This window comes from Hoplias malabaricus, chromosome 3 (assembly GCF_029633855.1).
Source record: "Hoplias malabaricus isolate fHopMal1 chromosome 3, fHopMal1.hap1, whole genome shotgun sequence".
Taxonomy (NCBI): domain Eukaryota; kingdom Metazoa; phylum Chordata; class Actinopteri; order Characiformes; family Erythrinidae; genus Hoplias; species Hoplias malabaricus.
Genome location: NC_089802.1, coordinates 49,098,702 through 49,115,692, shown reverse-complemented (window position 1 = coordinate 49,115,692; position 16,991 = coordinate 49,098,702). Strand labels below are relative to the sequence as shown.

The following is a 16,991-nucleotide window of genomic DNA, read 5'->3' as shown; positions in this document are numbered from 1 at the left end:
TGACACCGAAGCTTCTTCTCCATGGAATCTGTCCTTAGCTGATCCATGCTCATACCCTACAGCAAGTGCCCCTCTCATCATCTTGTAGAACACACACACACAACCCCCCGAAGCTCACTTTCTCCCCCGATCTCTCATTTTCTCTGCTTTTCCCCTCTCTCTCACTGTGTGTGTGGGAGAGATGAGCTGATTCCTATCTCTTGCCCTATTACAGCACCTTCTTTTTAATCAGTATGATGTCCTTGACTATTCTTCTCTAGAGACAGGTGTCCAGGTGTGTTTGTGTGAACACACACACAAACACACCCATAATTTTCCCATCTGTCCTTTGATTTGTTGATCTATTTCCACATTTAATGGGCTATATTTTGTTAAAAGGGGCCTGTCGTCTCTCCACTAGCCCCGTCAGCCCTCCCCTCTCTAAACTCAGTTGTAGAGCAGTAGACTGTCGACTGTGAATCAGCAAATATATGACCCTGAGTTATGATGTAGGATTCAGTAACATCATGTTTCCTCCTCCTCTGCAGGTATGACTGCATGTGACGCCGTACTGCTGCTCCACCTCACCGCATTTACTCAAACCCATATCTTAATCCCTGAATCCCTGAATTATTACTCACTTATTAAGGCTTTGTTATGTAGTACCTGCTATGGATTATTCATTAACTGTTATGGTACATAAAATATAGTTTGTTTTCTGGACTTGGGTTAAGGCAGAGCTGATGTGACATGCAGTGTGTCTGAATACTGAATACTGAGAATGTGAGGCTCAATAAAAACAGCACAATAATAGACTGGCTTTATTCTGTTTGGTGGCAGATGTTAGAAATATATTACTGCATTAAAATGGCAGTGGTCATAAAACCTACTCAGCATACATTTCTGGGTAGAGCTCTGTAGATTCTTCAAGTTCTTCAGTGTTCTCTTCAGTACAGAATTACAATATGTTCATTTAAACCAGCATTACAATGTGTCAAACATATGAATACCATGATGGTATAAAAGGGTTCATAAAAGTTGAGATGCTGTGAGATACACACTGCTACAGTTTGGTTCACTTGAAAATGCTACAGTAGTTATTTCATCGTTAGGTCTCTGCAGTAGTGATATTCAGGGCGATTAAAACTATGGAAACACCTTAATTCATAAATAGATTTCTATTCTGTCACAGTTTACTGAATCAAAACAACACTTTAGCTGCTTTAGTACTCGATTGTTACAGCTTTAGTCTTCAGATATTCATTAAGAGCCTCTTGACCTGTTGAAAAGACGGTCATTTAAGTAATGTTAGGATTAAAATGATGTATTTTATAGAAATTAACATTCAAAAGCATTTTAACTTGTTTTCCCACATTATTAAATAAACAGTACTTAATCTTAACTTCTATCAAACTGAAGAATACAAAATACACACATTCTGTGTGTGCATTTGACAGAAGAAATGCTCCATTTCAGATCTTTCAGACGGATTATTTTATCTGCTGCAGTAGTCAGTGCTGGAGCAGTCTCAGCTACAGCATTCACTATGGAGCATTCTGTTTAATGCAAGTGACAGTATGTGTGTGAGTGAATGCATGAAACTATAGACCCCTTTTGTCAATTTGGTTATAAGATTACGCAATTTAATTAAATATTCACAGTGCATGAATAACTAAATACTATTTCATTTAATAACTTTTACATCAAGGCGTGTCCAGAGATTCTCCACAAGGGGGTGCTATCAGTACACGTTAAAATGAATAGTGGTCTCACACACTCACTCACACACACACTCACTCACACACACACACACACACACACACTCACACACACACACACACACACACACACACACACACACACACACACACACACACACACACACACACACACACACACACACACACACACACACACACACACACACACACACACACACACACACACACACACACACACACACTTTAGTCTTACCCAGATCCTTGCCAAAGCCAGATTGTTTGAAGCCTCCGAAAGGTGCAGCCACGTCAGTTTTGTTGTACGTGTTCACGAACACGGTTCCAGCTTGAAGCCTCTCACTCACATACAGTGCTTTACTTATGTCTCTCGTAAACACACCTGATGCCAGACCATACTCTGTAGCATTAGCCCTCTTCAACACTCCATCTACATCACTGTGAGAGGGGGTGCAAGAAATGGAAGTCAGTGTAGAGGATAAGAGTAGAGTTGTAGCCAGAGGTGTAAAAACAGCAGCAGATTTCTGCTACTCACCCATCTTTAAATTTGGAGATGATCATGACTGGACCAAAGGACTCCTCGATGGCGATGAACATGTGATCTTGCACATCAGTGAACACTGTGGGCTCGAAGAAAAAACCTTCAAAGAGAAGAGATTCAAATACTTTTCACTCTATTTTAGCTAAACAACTTTCATTTATTTCATATGTATGCTTATGTAATTATTATTAGTATTGTTGGTGTATTATTATTTAATTTTCTCCCTAGTTATTTCCATCCATCCATTATCTGTAACTGCTTATCCAGTTCAGGGTCGCGGTGGGTCCAGACCCTACCTGGAACCATTGGGCGCAAGGCGGGAACACACCCTGGAGGGGACGCCAGTCCTTCACAGGGCAACACACACACACTCACACACACACCTATGGACACATTTGAGTTGACAATCCACCTACAAACGTGTGTTTTTGGACTGTGGGAGGAAACCAGAGCACCCAGAGGAAACCCACGCAGACACGGGGAGAACACACCAACTCCTCACTGACAGTCACAATGAACAGAGAATACAGATAATAACAGAAACTCATTAATAAAAAACGGCTGGAGAAGACACATACGCCAGGGTTGTAGCAAATTTATGTATTACTCAATAGTGCACTATTGTAGGGAATTGTATTCAAGAGGGCAGTGAATGAATTCGGATACTACCTTGTGCAGGTTTTTAACCAAACAAAGCACTGTATTATAGGTATCCACTATCCACTAGGATACATGGGTTGTACAGAGCTTATTACAGTGCATTGTGGGATTGCCAGATATGGAACAGAATACAACTAAAGCACAATTGTGACCTTGTGGACTCTTATTTCAATAGCAACTGAAATATTGGCTCTTCTTAAAGTCTATATCACAGTTGTTCTGATGCTGTGTGTCAGCTCTGATTTTCTTATGTGTTTTTGTATTAATTTAAAACACACACATACCTGGTCGGTTTACTTGTTTTCCTCCACACACAAGTTTGGCACCCTCTTTGACCCCTGTCTCACAGTACTCTACCAGTTTGTCCAGGTGGGCTTTGTGGTTCTGGGGTCCGTGGTCTGTAGAGCGGTCCAGAGGGTCACCAATCTTCATCTTCTTTACTTCTTCAACCTACACAGAAAATACAGCACACTGTGTGGCCCCTGTTATGATTTCAGTTACTAGAGCAATGTTCTAGTGAGACACCTAGATGACACTGAAGTGTTGGTTACTTTTAGACTTTAGGACGTTTGAGAACATTAGCTCCGTGAACTACTCTAACTCTCCAGTTCGCAGCTGAGGAATATTTTCTTTATTCTTTTTTTCTCAGTCAGAGTTGCAGAAGAGAACTCTGGCACCAGGCCAGAGGAAAACTGGGTTTAATTAGTGAACATAATTCCTAAAAGGGTATTTTAAAAGGGTCAAATGTACTATAAGGAATGGAATTATTTAAAATTTTAAGTACCATACACTCTCAGAAAAAAAGGTACAACACAGGTACATTATTGGTCACTAAAGGTACAAAGAGTGTAAATGTACCTTTAAAGGTACAACCGTGGTGTAAAGTCCAGTTTTGTTCCCTTAAGGTACATTGCGTTCTCTTCTCCAAGAGGAGAGGTTAATATTTGTTGATGTTTCATTATAAAACTGTGAAATAAAACAATAAAAAATTAAATAAAATAAGTCCTGGAGATGAAATGGGGCATATAAAATCAACACAATTTAAAAATATACAATTATTATGGATCAAGGTACAATTCAATGTTCCCTAATTCAAGGTTCAGAAATGTAACCTTGAAGATACCAGCAGTGCCAGCAAAAGGAACCACCACAGTGACAGTTTTTCTGACAGTGTAGAGTGTAGAACTAAAAACAAAAAAGTGTTGTCTAATGAAACGTGTATCTCCAAAATGGTACCTTTACAAGAGAACACAAAACCCTTCTTATTTCTACCGCAAGGTAAATAACAAATATTAATTCCAAGTAAATTAGGAGCATTTCTCTTTATCCTTTCTTCTGGACAAGGACATTCCCTGTGTTAAAATGATTAAAATAAACAAAGTAATAGATTATTTTTAGACTGTAACAAAATGCTAATATTAAGAATTTAAAAAAAGCTGTTTTAGCATTTGCCGCTGTATTTGCGACTATCTTACCACTCTCTGGACAAAAGTATCATGAAGGGATTCTTCTATGAACAGTCTTCCTGCAGCAATGCAGTTCTCACCCTTGTTAAAGAACACTGAGCTCATCCCCTGCACACAGTGGCACAGAGAGAATGTAGAGTTTGACTTATGATTCCAGACCATAACTCTCATTCAGAATATAATGTGTTAGAGCTGCATTCATAACAGATCATTGATCATCACTGTGGTAACAAAAAAATGGTAAATTGTTAAATACTGTCACTGTTCAAGTGTATCTCCATTTTCAGTTTACTACATAATACATGATATGTAAGAAACATCAATATATACCAATCAGCCATATCATTAAAGCCACTTGCCTAATACGGTATAGGTAATCTTTGTGACACCTAAACAGCTCTGAGTTGGCAAGGCATGGACTCAACAAAACCTCTGAAGGTGTCCTGTAATATCTGGAACCAAGCTGTTAACTGCAGGTCTTTTAAGTCCTCCTGAAAGCTGTGACATGGGGGCTCTGTGAATCAGACTTATTGATCCAAATTGTATCTTTTTTATTCCAGCACATCCCACAGATCCTTGATCAAACTGAAATCTGGGGAAGTTGGAGGTCAAGTCAATGCCTTAACTGTTCATCATCATTCTAACCACGTCTGATGATTTTTTGCAGTGCAGCAGGGCACATTAACCTGCTAAAAGAGGCCACTGAAACTAGGCAACACTACTGTAGGATGGTGGTACATATTAAAGTAACATCCACATGAAAGCCAGGACCCAGGTTTTCCCAGCAGAACACTGCCCAGAGCATCATACTTCTTCTGCAGAATTGCCTTCATCCCATAGTTTATCCTGATTCCAACTCTTCTCCAGGAAAGCAACACACACTAACCCAACGTCCAAATGATGCAAAAGAAAACATGACACTTCTTCCGTTGCTCCATGGTCCAGTTCTGATGCCTGGTGTAGGTGTTTTTGGTGGTGAGCAGAGATCAGCTTGGCCACTCTAACCTGTCTGTAACTACACCCCATACACACCAAGCTGTGATGCACTGCGTGTTCTAACACATTTCTATCAGCATCAATATTTTCTGCAATTTACATGACAGTAGCTCTTCTGTGGGACTGGACCAGACCAGCTCTCACTGCGCATAAATGACATTTCTGACCTTGTCATGGGGTCACTGATGTATGGTTCTTTGAACTCAAATCCTTACATTAACTTATTTCTCATGCTTCCTACACATCAACTTAAAGAACTGACTGTTCACTTGCTGCATTATATATCTCACCCCAGGACAGGTGCCTGTGTAACAAGATAATCAATAATGTTATTCATGTTATTCTCTTTACTTTTCAGTGGTTTTAATCTTATGGTTGATTGGTGAATGTAAATAATCACAATGTATTCTAAATATGGAACTAAACTGAAAGCCATTCTGACCATTCTGACTGCTTTGTCCAGGTCACAGTCGCTGAAGATAATGAGTGGAGATTTGCCACCAAGCTCCAGAGAGACTTTCTTCACATTACTAACCGCACAGCTGCAGGACACACACACACACACACACACACACACACACACACACACACACACACACACACACACACACACACACACACACACACACACACACACACACACACACACACACACACACACACACACACACACACACACACACACACACACACACACACACACACACACACACACACACACACACACACACACACACACACACACACACACACACACACACACACCAATAAGGGGTCAATATGTTTAAAGTTTTTTGTTTTGCATTCACAACATATAAATTTTCCCTTCTGATGCTTAGAATAACTTTGTGTGTAAACCTTTGGTACAAAATTAACTCCATATCAGTCACACTGTTTCTAGGAAAGAGTCAGAGATCTTTCACCTCTTCATGATCTGTTTGCCAATCTCAGTGGAGCCGGTAAAACCCAGTTTACGAACGTCATGGTGGTCTGACAGCCGCTGGCCAACCAAAGCTCCTACATCATACAGGTAGATACATCACAATTTGTAATATGTAATTTTTGTCATTTAATGTACACAATAAATGTATGCCTTTTTATATTAACAATATATAAACACCCAAATGTATTGAATGTTTTATTCAGCATATTAAAATATGAATAACAGACTGTGATTACAGATTCACATATCTGCTTTGGATAACTTTTTTATTATAGTTAACTCTTAATGCCATAGAACATTAGTGTGGTTTTTTTTTAAAGAATTCTTTGCTCCAATGTTTATATGCTCACAGGTCCATCATTTGTGATTTTGATGACAGACAGTCCTCCTGACACATTGTTTATGCGAGTAGTGTCATGGATGGCCTTCTGTTTATCTGGATCCACTGGGGTACGCATTGCCCTTATGCAATGATGAGCCTTGAGCACACAACACTCAGGGTCATTAGTGTCAGTAGTCAAGCCTTGCACTTAAAAACCAAACTGTCTTGCCATAACAATTTGGCTATAGTCTTGATACTGTAAACTTATTTTAACATCCAACACATCCAGAACTGACTGGAAGACTGGTAGTAGTGTATGTTTTGGGTAATCTATATATATATTATAGAAATTATTGGAACGTGAAGTGTGAAATTAAATATTGGCCAAGATATCTCCACAGCATACCTGATCCGGGCAGAATATTAATCACACCTTTAGGGAACCCTGCCCTTGCACTCAACTCCGCAAACTTCACTGCTGTCAGAGGGGTCACCTGGAGTTCAACACACACACGCACATAATTTGTGAGTATATTCACTTCTGTTAAAGACTTTTGCAATACTGATGCACTGTATTTGACCTCCTGACCTGTGCAGGTTTCAGCACCACAGTGTTTCCAGCTGCCAGACAAGCTGCTGTCTTCCACGCTAGCATCATGAGAGGATAGTTCCATGGAATCACAATGCCACACACACTTAACACAGACAAGCACAAAGTAAAGATCATACCAATACAAATGAAAACATCATCCTAATAACTATGAAAGGGCTTCATTCCAACATACCTCAATTACACAAATCATTTTCCAGTTAAGTACCAAAACCATGATGAATCAGATTTCAATTCCTCACTCTTAAAGCTACATAGAACAAGGTCCAAAAGCTTGAATGGTATTTCTTTTCTCTAGAACAGGTCACGCTGGGGTGTCTGTGATCAGTGGGGTGAGAAAAAGTGAGTGGAGGCTTTACCCAATTGGCTCCTTCTTTGTGAAGGTGAGGTTACGATTGGGGCGAGCTTGGTTGATTGGGATAGTGCAGCCCTGAAGAGGAAGAAACACAACACATTTACGATAATGCAACATTTGCAATTGGCACCAATTTAATATAACAGCAATATACACAGTTTAATCATGTTACAAACAACTAATGAATGATAAGGAGTCTTGCTCAAGGATACTTCAATGATTTAGTGTTGTGTGCTTGCCTAAGTTTGGAATTCAACCCCAGTTTGGGATTCAATACATTACAGTGACTGTTAAACCCTGGCATTCATTATTTAGTAGATTGTTAGCATTGCAGCCTGATTTGAAGAAAACACACACACACACACATACAGACATACCTGAATCTTGTCACACCAGCCTGCAAAGTATCTGAATGTCTGAATGGACATGCCAACATGGGTTTTAAGGGCCAGTGTGTAGACAGCTCCTGAGTCTAGAGATTCAATAGTGGCCAGTTCTTCCTGGTGCTGCTCCATTAGATCTGCCAGTCTAGAATACCACAACATAGCACAGCATTACCATACCACTCCTTTGTGGCAATATTCATACATATTGAAAGCTATAATATGAGCTTTAACTATGATTACAGAAGTAATTATTAATTTTTATTTAGGTCAATATTTTCATTTAATATTTTCTCACTTGTAGATGAGTTTGCCTCTATCTCTGGGGTTCATCTTGCCCCACTCTCCCTCTTCAAATGCTTCTTTAGCTGCTGCCACAGCCTTCTCCACATCAGAGATCTGAGCCAGTGATACATCACAGATTGGCTAGAGAAATAGAGAAAGAAAGATCAGTTATGAAATACAAACTCTGACAATGACTGAGGACCTATTACAGTGAACTTATTACAGTGTGACTTTTTAATACGAATCACATTAAATGCAAAGAATGAGTAAATGAGAACTCAGATAACTTTAATTTCCTCTAAAATGCTATTAATTCCAGCCAATCAAGTTGTATTTAAATGTCCAAAGTTATGAAGGTCTATTCAAAGGGAAATATTTGCGACCTTACCTGGAGTTATTGTATATTTGAATACAAATGTCTGTAAAATTTGTCCAAGACTTTATCCCACTAGCCCCTAGTAAAAATCCAGGTAATGTTCCAGTGAGCGCATGTGTGAATAGAGCCAGTAATGTTTGGGAGAATAGTGCTGTATCTCCTACATTTGCTGCAAGAACTCATCTGATAAAGAAAATAACCCACTGTGTGTTACATGTGTGAAAGGTTACTCCGGAAAATGTCCAGACCTAATTCTCAGAGCTTTTTCTGGAGTTCATGTGTAAAAAAGGCTTGTGTGTGTGTGTGTGTGCCAATATGAGGGCACCTGTCCATTGGTGGGATTAATGGTCTTGTAGGTCTTTCCTTCCTCAGCATCCACAAACTCTCCATTTATAAAGAGCTGGTGTGGCATTTGGATTGTCATGTTGTTCACATTCATCTCCACCTGGAACCATAAGCGTTAAAAGGGAAATCTCAAGAGTTTGTATTCAATCAGTGTGTATTTAATCAATTCATTCATGTATCAGTTGAGCATCCATGACCCTCATGACTCACTGCTCTTAGCCCAGTGCTATATTTAAACACACACATAGTCAACAATGAGTTCTTCTTCAGCGTCCTCTCCTCTCAACTTCCTCACACACATCTGGATAAACTCCTGAAAGGTTGTCGCCATGTAAACATCCTCATTTTGAAGTTGCAGCTGATTTGCCCTCAACTTTACCTCCTCCACCAGTCTGGAGATAGATACAGAGATAAGATATAGAGAGATAGATACAGAGAGAGAGAGAAGGAGAGAGAGAGAGGAGAGAGAGAGAGAGAGAGAGAGAGAGAGAGAGAGAGAAAGAGAGAAAGTGAGAGAGAGAGAGGAGAGAGAAAGATGAATGCAAACACACGCTGCACTGTTAAATGAACAAAAGTACACACAATATTTAGGATCTAACCATGCGGCTATTACTGATGCTTTCAGCTGTGTGTTTCACAATAATGAAACTGTACTCAGGAGTGTGCAATAGGTTAATTTATGTGAAGCCTTGTCGAATTTCCAATATTGTCCTAATCTTCACCAAATATCCTTTATACCTAAAAACACCTAAATTGAATTTCAGTCTTATTCCAGGAACTAGTGCTATTAGAATACGTATCTGTAGGTTGAGTAATTTTCAGGCTTGATTTTTATCACTATTAATGAACAGTTCAGTCCTACCTATTTAATCTGTCCTTGTACAGTAGAATGCAAATGAAAAACAAAAGGACACAGTCCAGTCACAGCTTCTACTACATATTAACCACTCTTAGACACTAAACATTAATCTGATTTCCTGAATTTGGAAAAAGGGTACAATTGTGTGAACTCGGTGAACTTTTTACCTAACAACATCCATAGAGGCAGCACCAGACTTAAAGAAGTCAGTAGAGTCATCAATCTTCTCCACACTAGTTAAAATGTTTCGCCACACTACCTGGACACACACGAACAAAGGCACATGCATGTGAACACACACACACACACACACACACAGAATGACCTAAATTAAACTCCTCTGGAGGCAGTGACTGACATGTCATTGCCCTTAACACTTTTTGTTAAAGGAGTGGATATCTGGCAGCTAGAAGTGCCATAGAATGCCAACAGTTATACACTGTATATGCCAAAAGAATGTAGGTCAATGACATACTGTTTTCTCTTATTCTGACAGCAGAGAGTGAATGGGGCAGATAAGCCAAAGCGCTGATCTGACTAACACATATTGCTGTGGTTATAAAATCTCAGTGTGTGGATGTGATGTTATCATTTTCATTATAATAAATATTTCCAACTCTTTAGAACCAAATGGTGTCAATGTTTTGTAATAAGCAAGTGAAGTACATTACAGTTTTTCATTACAGACATAGGATATCTGAGTGTAGAGACAATGATGAGATTAAGATAACAGAGTAAGGATGGTGCCTGAAAATTTACCTGAAATGACCAGAACGATTAACTGAGTCACCTTTAAAGGAATAGTAAAATTGTATGTGTTCACGGAATCTGCCCTCAATACATCGCTTATCATCCACACCTTGTTAACACACTTCATTGCTTGGAAGTATTTACAGTTCATACCCAGTTCATAAATTTTTTTGCATGTGTATTCTATCATATTTTATTTTGCTACTCCTTGATTTTGCGGTTATTCTCTGTGGCGTAATATATTTCACCAGATTCTCAGGGTGTAATGAAAGTCTTTTTTCCCCCTAAAGATGGAAAATTTGTCCATCTAAAAAAGCCCACACAAAGTGTGGAATAATAACTGTATTAATGTGATGAGGCAAATGTTAGTAGTGGGAGCATGAGTCTGACCCTCATTTGTTCTGCAAAGTTCTTCTCTTCCTCTGTCAGTTCCACTGCAGCACTGGAGCCGGCTTTAAAATACTGAGCAGCTGCAATCATCTTCCCATCTTCAAACTGCAGGTTCTTCACCAGCAACTACACACACATCCACACATTCAGCACGAAACAGAAATGCACACTTAAAGCGATTAGAATAAATACATTGTGCATCGTACATGGACACATGCATTGTGTCTAATTAGTCGTATCTCCATAATGACCAAACATATGCTTGCTTCCTTTTAGTGGAATAAAATCTCTTTCCATTATTCCTGCCACTCTTTCTGTCTGCTCCAATCCTCGGTTAATTCTGGCTTTTCTCACCATCTCTCTCAGAGGGGGATTATATAATCTATAGACAGAGGGCCTTTGAAGCTGGAACACGAGTGGAGCTGATCATTGCCAGTTCATTAACTGACCCCTCCACTTAGCCAAACTGGTCAGATTGGTCTGAATGTTTGTAATATGGACGGATGAGCTGAGACAATATAGTGATGACCAGGCCTGTAGAAATGAGGACACAATTTTTTCCCCTGAGTGAAAATGAATTTTAAGGTCTTGCTAAAAATCTTCTTTAAAATTACTTTAATAGTAATAATAGCAATAATAATAATAATAATAATAACAATAATAATCTTTATTTATATAGCACCCTTCATGAAGCTCCAAGTGCTGTATAGAACAATCATAAAAGTACAAATTTAAATAAAACATAAACCAAAAATTAAAAGTTATTTTAATGAATTTGTAAACTTTTAATTTTATATGCATTTCTGTCTTATGTTTGGTCTTATCAGAAATGTGCAAAGGATTCAAACTGCATTTATGGCAACATTCATCTTAGAAGAATGAACTACATGAGTTTAAATATATCTGCTTTGATCAGTTAAAAAGACCAAACTCATTCATCTTCTGTAACCACTTTATCCCAATCAGGTGAAATGAGTTTTTGGATTGTGGGAGGACATTAGAGTGCTCCCTGGAAGAAACAAATGCAGATATGAGGACAACCAAACCACTATTCTTTTAAAACATTTTAGCCTACGGAGCCCACATTTCTGTTCTTCACTTAGAATTTTACTTACATGTTAGTTTCATAGTAGTAATTAAATATAATATAGTATTTACTAAATAAGTCTTAGGAATAGTAAGTAGAGAACAACAGACTTCACTGGATGTATTCCATTAGCATGGATGTGTGTTCTCACCGCCTTGTCATCACTGCCAAAGAGTATCAGGCCATTCTTGGTGACTAGTCCTGGGCGACTCGCCCCAGGAATCTCCAAAGGCTGACCGATAGCTGTGGAACAGTTATCCACCAATGTTGAACCATAGAACGTCACATTCTAGTGGAGAAAAAAGAAAGAGTACAGAGAAATTCAACCAATTTATAACAGTCTTCAGCTAATTAAGAGAAAACATATATTTGACCTGCCTTATGGTGTTGGTGAAACTGAACAATCTGATATATCATGCTGTATATTGTTTCTAACACGTGACAACCAAGAACATGGCTCAGGAATTCCTGGCTACATTTTGCTACTAAACTGAGGCCTCAGTAAAAAGTAACTTATGATGCACATGATGTGACAAACCTTTCCGTCAACCTCTGCCCAGGCACCAGGAACCTTATCATTTCCTCTGATCCAGTTATGGATGGCTTCAGCTGGCTGATTCCAGTCAATCTGCACAAATACAAACCCAGAGCATAGTATGAATGAGAAACGTAAATGTTGGGACAGGCTGATATTACATATGCAACAAGATTTTGATGTGTTTGCAAAGAATTTGGTGGAAAATTAAGTTCTTGCAATAAGAATCTCATCCTTGAAGAAATCACAGGTAACCTCCTAACAAATAGACATTCAGATGTTTTTAACATGTTGCTACCAAATGTATGTTAATGGCATTTGAGTCAATTAGGGACACTTTGGGGAATGTGAACAGTTTACCAGCAATTGTGATCATCAGTACCAAATCAGTACTAAATTAGGCAGAAGAAGATTATGTCAAGCATGTCCACAAGAGTATGCAAAAACACATACACCTAAATACACTCAGGTTAATTTTATGATATGCCAATATAAATGCAGAGATAGCTAATCTGATTGGCCAGAAACATTCATGTGTCTTTGAGCCAAGTGGCAGAAACTGTGGAGTTCATTGTAACTGACTGACAGAGACATAGGTCATAATGCCACAAAACAAACAGACCCATTAAAGTAATGCTCCACACCTACCTTTGCATTGTCTTTTTTCTGGATGCATTCATAAGTAGCTCCTTCTTCAGGTTGCTTGATTACAGGAGCTTTACCTTCTTCAATTAACTTGACTGCCTCCACCTAGAATGCAAAAATATCCATATCCACATGATCCACTTTACCACAGATCAGTATCTATAGTGGTACATGACACACACAGAAGCCTTTAAAGATAACTGACATAAACCTACATAAAAAGTATAAAAAATATTTCCAACAAGCGTCAGTTGTCATAAAGGCTGCTTTAGTCAATTTTGCCCTAGAAAGTGGTATGATAATTGATGCATATTTTATAGATAACATAACAAAAGTGCAGCAATTTTAGTCAAAACATTCAGAGTTAGAAACTTTTCTCAAATTACTCTGCTCTGTATGGATAATTTATCTTGAGTTTTAACTCTCACCATGCCTTTGACTCCTTCTGGAAACAAGAAGCGCTTATAGATTGTGTTTACTGTATCATCAGGCTCCACGTCACACTGTTTCTGCAACAGGATCGGTCCAGTGTCCAGTCCATCATCAGCCCAAAACACTGTGAATCCTCCCTTCTTGTCACCATGGATGAGAGTCCTATTTTTTCAATGCAATGACTTTTTAAATATTGCCACATTGGCATAAATACACAGTATTTATTTTAGTGAATACATTTAATAACTGAAAAATTACACACAGTAACCCACAAGCTCACACTAACCAGTTGATGGCTGAGGCTCCTCTGTGGCGGGGCAGTAGTGAGGGGTGGTAGATGATGGAGCCGTGTTGTGGGTGATCTATCACCTCCATAGGAATGAACTGAGAGCAGAAGGGCAGAACATTGAGCTCAGCTCCCACTGCTTTATACTGCTCTACCACTTCCTCAATGGCTTTCCCCTTCAGCCTCCAGCGTGGGAACTTAAATACCATCACTCCATCCTTCTCTGCTTCAGCTCCTGATCAATCAGCATGCATGAAAATTAACATTCAGAGACAAAAAGTGGTTTCATCTTGTTTTAAGTTATGGGCTTTTTTAAACCTCTTAAACCCAAAGGTCCATAGGCCTTCAAGTCACTTAATTATCACTGACATATGTTTCAAATTCATTTACTAGGCTAAACTACTTCCAGTGACAAATAACATTATTCAATTATTCAAATTAAAGAAGGAATTCAATAACTGCTATTGTATATGTTCTTTTTTCCAAGACTGGGACGACATGACCACTAACAAGACCTAAGCAAGATGTTTCACCTTCAACTGATATTAGACTATAAACAGAACCTGCCTCAGCAAACATCACAGGGTACAGAACCTGCTTGTGTCTACTAACATGAGGCAGCAGATCCTAGTACAGATCTTAAGTCAAAATCATTGCATATAATATGATTAAAAAGAAAGGATTGAAAAGTAATTCCAGAGGAATTAAAGAATCACCTAGCAGGTCAGCTTTGCCATCTTTGTCAGGTATAGTGAACACACCAACTATAGTATGACCCTCTTTTCTCAACTCTTTATACACCTCCTGTCCAAAAAGGCTTTGGCCAATCACAGCGATCTTCATCCTGGACCGTCACTGAACACAGAGGAGACACAGACACGAACTGAAGGAGATGTTCATGCACAACTGAAAATGTCTTCAGTGAAACATTTAACTGAAAAGTTTACAAAAAACTTATTTTTAGACCTTGAGGTTTCAGTACTTAATTTGTGTACTAGAGATATAAACGTTACATATTTTATGTAAAAACTGTCAAGCATTTAGTAAATATCAGTAATGTACATTTTCAAACAGAAATTCACAGAGAAATATTCACAAGACCTAAGAAGAGCACCTTATATGTTGCACTACCCTAAAAAAAGAGGTAGCTTGGATTATTCATGTTTGTAGATTATTAGATCATACAAATTAGTGTGTAAGTTAATATATGACGCTGCAGGTCATTCAATATAAATAGCAAAACACTAGAGCAGAATGATTAACCTTTATTTTGTAAATTTTATTTGCAAGTACGCTTTGCTTAAGAGCACTTTGGCCATGAATGTTGAGGGATGAGAAAGCACGGTTCCTTCACTCTCCCTGTCTTCACTTTTCCTACCAGTCTAGGGGATTAAGAAAGAGACTTTTAAGTAACAAGCCAGGTTCTATAACCTTTAGGCACTATGTTGAATTATAGAACCCAATAATATCTGTGTTTTAACAAACTTAAAAAAAAGTGCCAGAAATGAATTGATAAAAAATAATTATTATTTCAACTATCATTTTAATTACAATTGCAGTGTTGGTACAAATAAATCTCAGATATTTTCAAAACGCTCAGCCTTACAAAATCGCTGTTTTATTCCATTTCAATCTGCAAATCAATTTAACTACTTTGTTTAGCTTATTTTCAATATGATACCGTACAGGATACTGTTGATTTAAAGACAAAAGACAAGTCGGTGTCAGCTGAAACTGGTCTAAATGGCCAGTTTTAAAGTGTTTCCATTATTAATTACTTCCAGTGACAATATAATTCTTCATATGGTTATGAATTTCAAGGCCTCGACCGTTAAAAGTTGTTGCACGAGAAGTTCATGACAAGTTCACGACCAGGATGCACGGGCAGTCGATGGGGTGGTCTTTAAATAGCTCCTGACAAATCAGAGGAGGGGGTCTGCTCATGCGCACAGCAGACTGAGTAGAAACATTTTAACTTATGAACTAAACTGTCAAATTCCAAGTGGAAGAATGGACACAGACGACACTATAATTTATACTGGACCGAGTTTAACTCCAGGTTTATCTCTCCCTCTCGTTCGCGCTCACTGCAGTTATTCATTCATTTCCTACCAGTCACTTCTTTCTTTGTTTGTTTCGGTCAGAGAGCTGTTAGGGCGTGCATAAAATTCTTCCCGATAATTTCCCTCAACGTGCAATGCAAAGACCCCACAGCCGAAGCAGCTCTAGAAAGTTAGAGATGATGTTTCCTATATGGTGCAGTAGCGCGTTAGCGTGCAGAACCAGAAGCGGATCTCCACATACCTGCACATGAAAGCACCCTCCCGCATGAAAGAGACTCCACCAGCAGCGACGCGAGTTTTATTCTCTTCGCGGCTCGACAACTCACACTGCCAATGGCCTTCAGCGGAGTTACACAACTCTCAGCGGGCCGACAGACAGGAGGACGGGGGCGGGGCCAGGACCGTCCGTCTCCTAGCGACCCACACAACTTCAAAACACTTGTTAAATGTATCGATACAGTTCCTTAAGTTCCCCGCTTTCACATGCAGAGCTGCGTGTTGTTTGCAGGAGTATCGATACATTTCACCCTGTAAGTCTGCATTTACAGAATAAACCAGTCTTTCCTGTATCATTACTGCTGTATTCAGGGACAATTCACCCACACATACCACTCTGTAAAGCAGAAAAAGAAACGTGACACTGTCCTTGTTCGTTTAGAATATTCACATAACCCATTTGACATGACCTACAGGTGTAATCACCAGTGAGAATGAGAATAACACACACAAATGTGTCAGGTTTGAGCTGATAAATTGTTGTACACGTTTATTTAATCAACTGTGAATCATGCTGCATACTAAACAGACCAACTTATACAAAATATATATATATATATATATATATATTAGAGAGATAATACGTAAAAGGCATTGCAGTTCATTTAACACAGAGTATAATAGAGAGAATAATTCTTGTCGCTGGCCAACGCAATCAAGCTTATCTTGTT

General features: G+C 38.8%; 1 protein-coding gene across 4 annotated transcripts; it reads right to left on the bottom strand.

Annotated features, from left to right (window-relative positions):
- Positions 1 to 708: 708 nt before the first annotated feature.
- aldh1l1 (aldehyde dehydrogenase 1 family, member L1) lies at positions 709 to 16,448 on the bottom strand. 4 transcript variants are annotated; one of them, XM_066664660.1, is made up of 24 exons: positions 15,588 to 15,713; positions 15,245 to 15,363; positions 14,698 to 14,836; positions 13,982 to 14,216; positions 13,692 to 13,857; positions 13,267 to 13,368; positions 12,622 to 12,711; positions 12,235 to 12,372; positions 10,997 to 11,122; positions 10,024 to 10,115; positions 9,242 to 9,389; positions 8,978 to 9,097; positions 8,290 to 8,417; positions 7,986 to 8,136; positions 7,613 to 7,683; positions 7,233 to 7,338; positions 7,050 to 7,137; positions 6,302 to 6,395; positions 5,821 to 5,920; positions 4,392 to 4,490; positions 3,201 to 3,366; positions 2,251 to 2,356; positions 1,954 to 2,153; positions 709 to 1,258 (listed from the first exon to the last, which is right to left on the bottom strand). In XM_066664660.1, exons 3-24 carry the CDS (start codon positions 14,822 to 14,824, stop codon positions 1,203 to 1,205), a joined length of 2,709 nt encoding a protein of 902 aa, XP_066520757.1. In that variant the 5' UTR covers positions 14,825 to 14,836; positions 15,245 to 15,363; positions 15,588 to 15,713; the 3' UTR covers positions 709 to 1,202. The 4 variants fall into 4 exon arrangements, with proteins under 4 accessions (XP_066520757.1, XP_066520756.1, XP_066520758.1 ...); XM_066664659.1 differs by lacking the exons at positions 15,245 to 15,363; positions 15,588 to 15,713 and adding an exon at positions 16,286 to 16,448; XM_066664661.1 differs by lacking the exons at positions 15,245 to 15,363; positions 15,588 to 15,713 and adding an exon at positions 16,094 to 16,109.
- Positions 16,449 to 16,991: the final 543 nt, after the last annotated feature.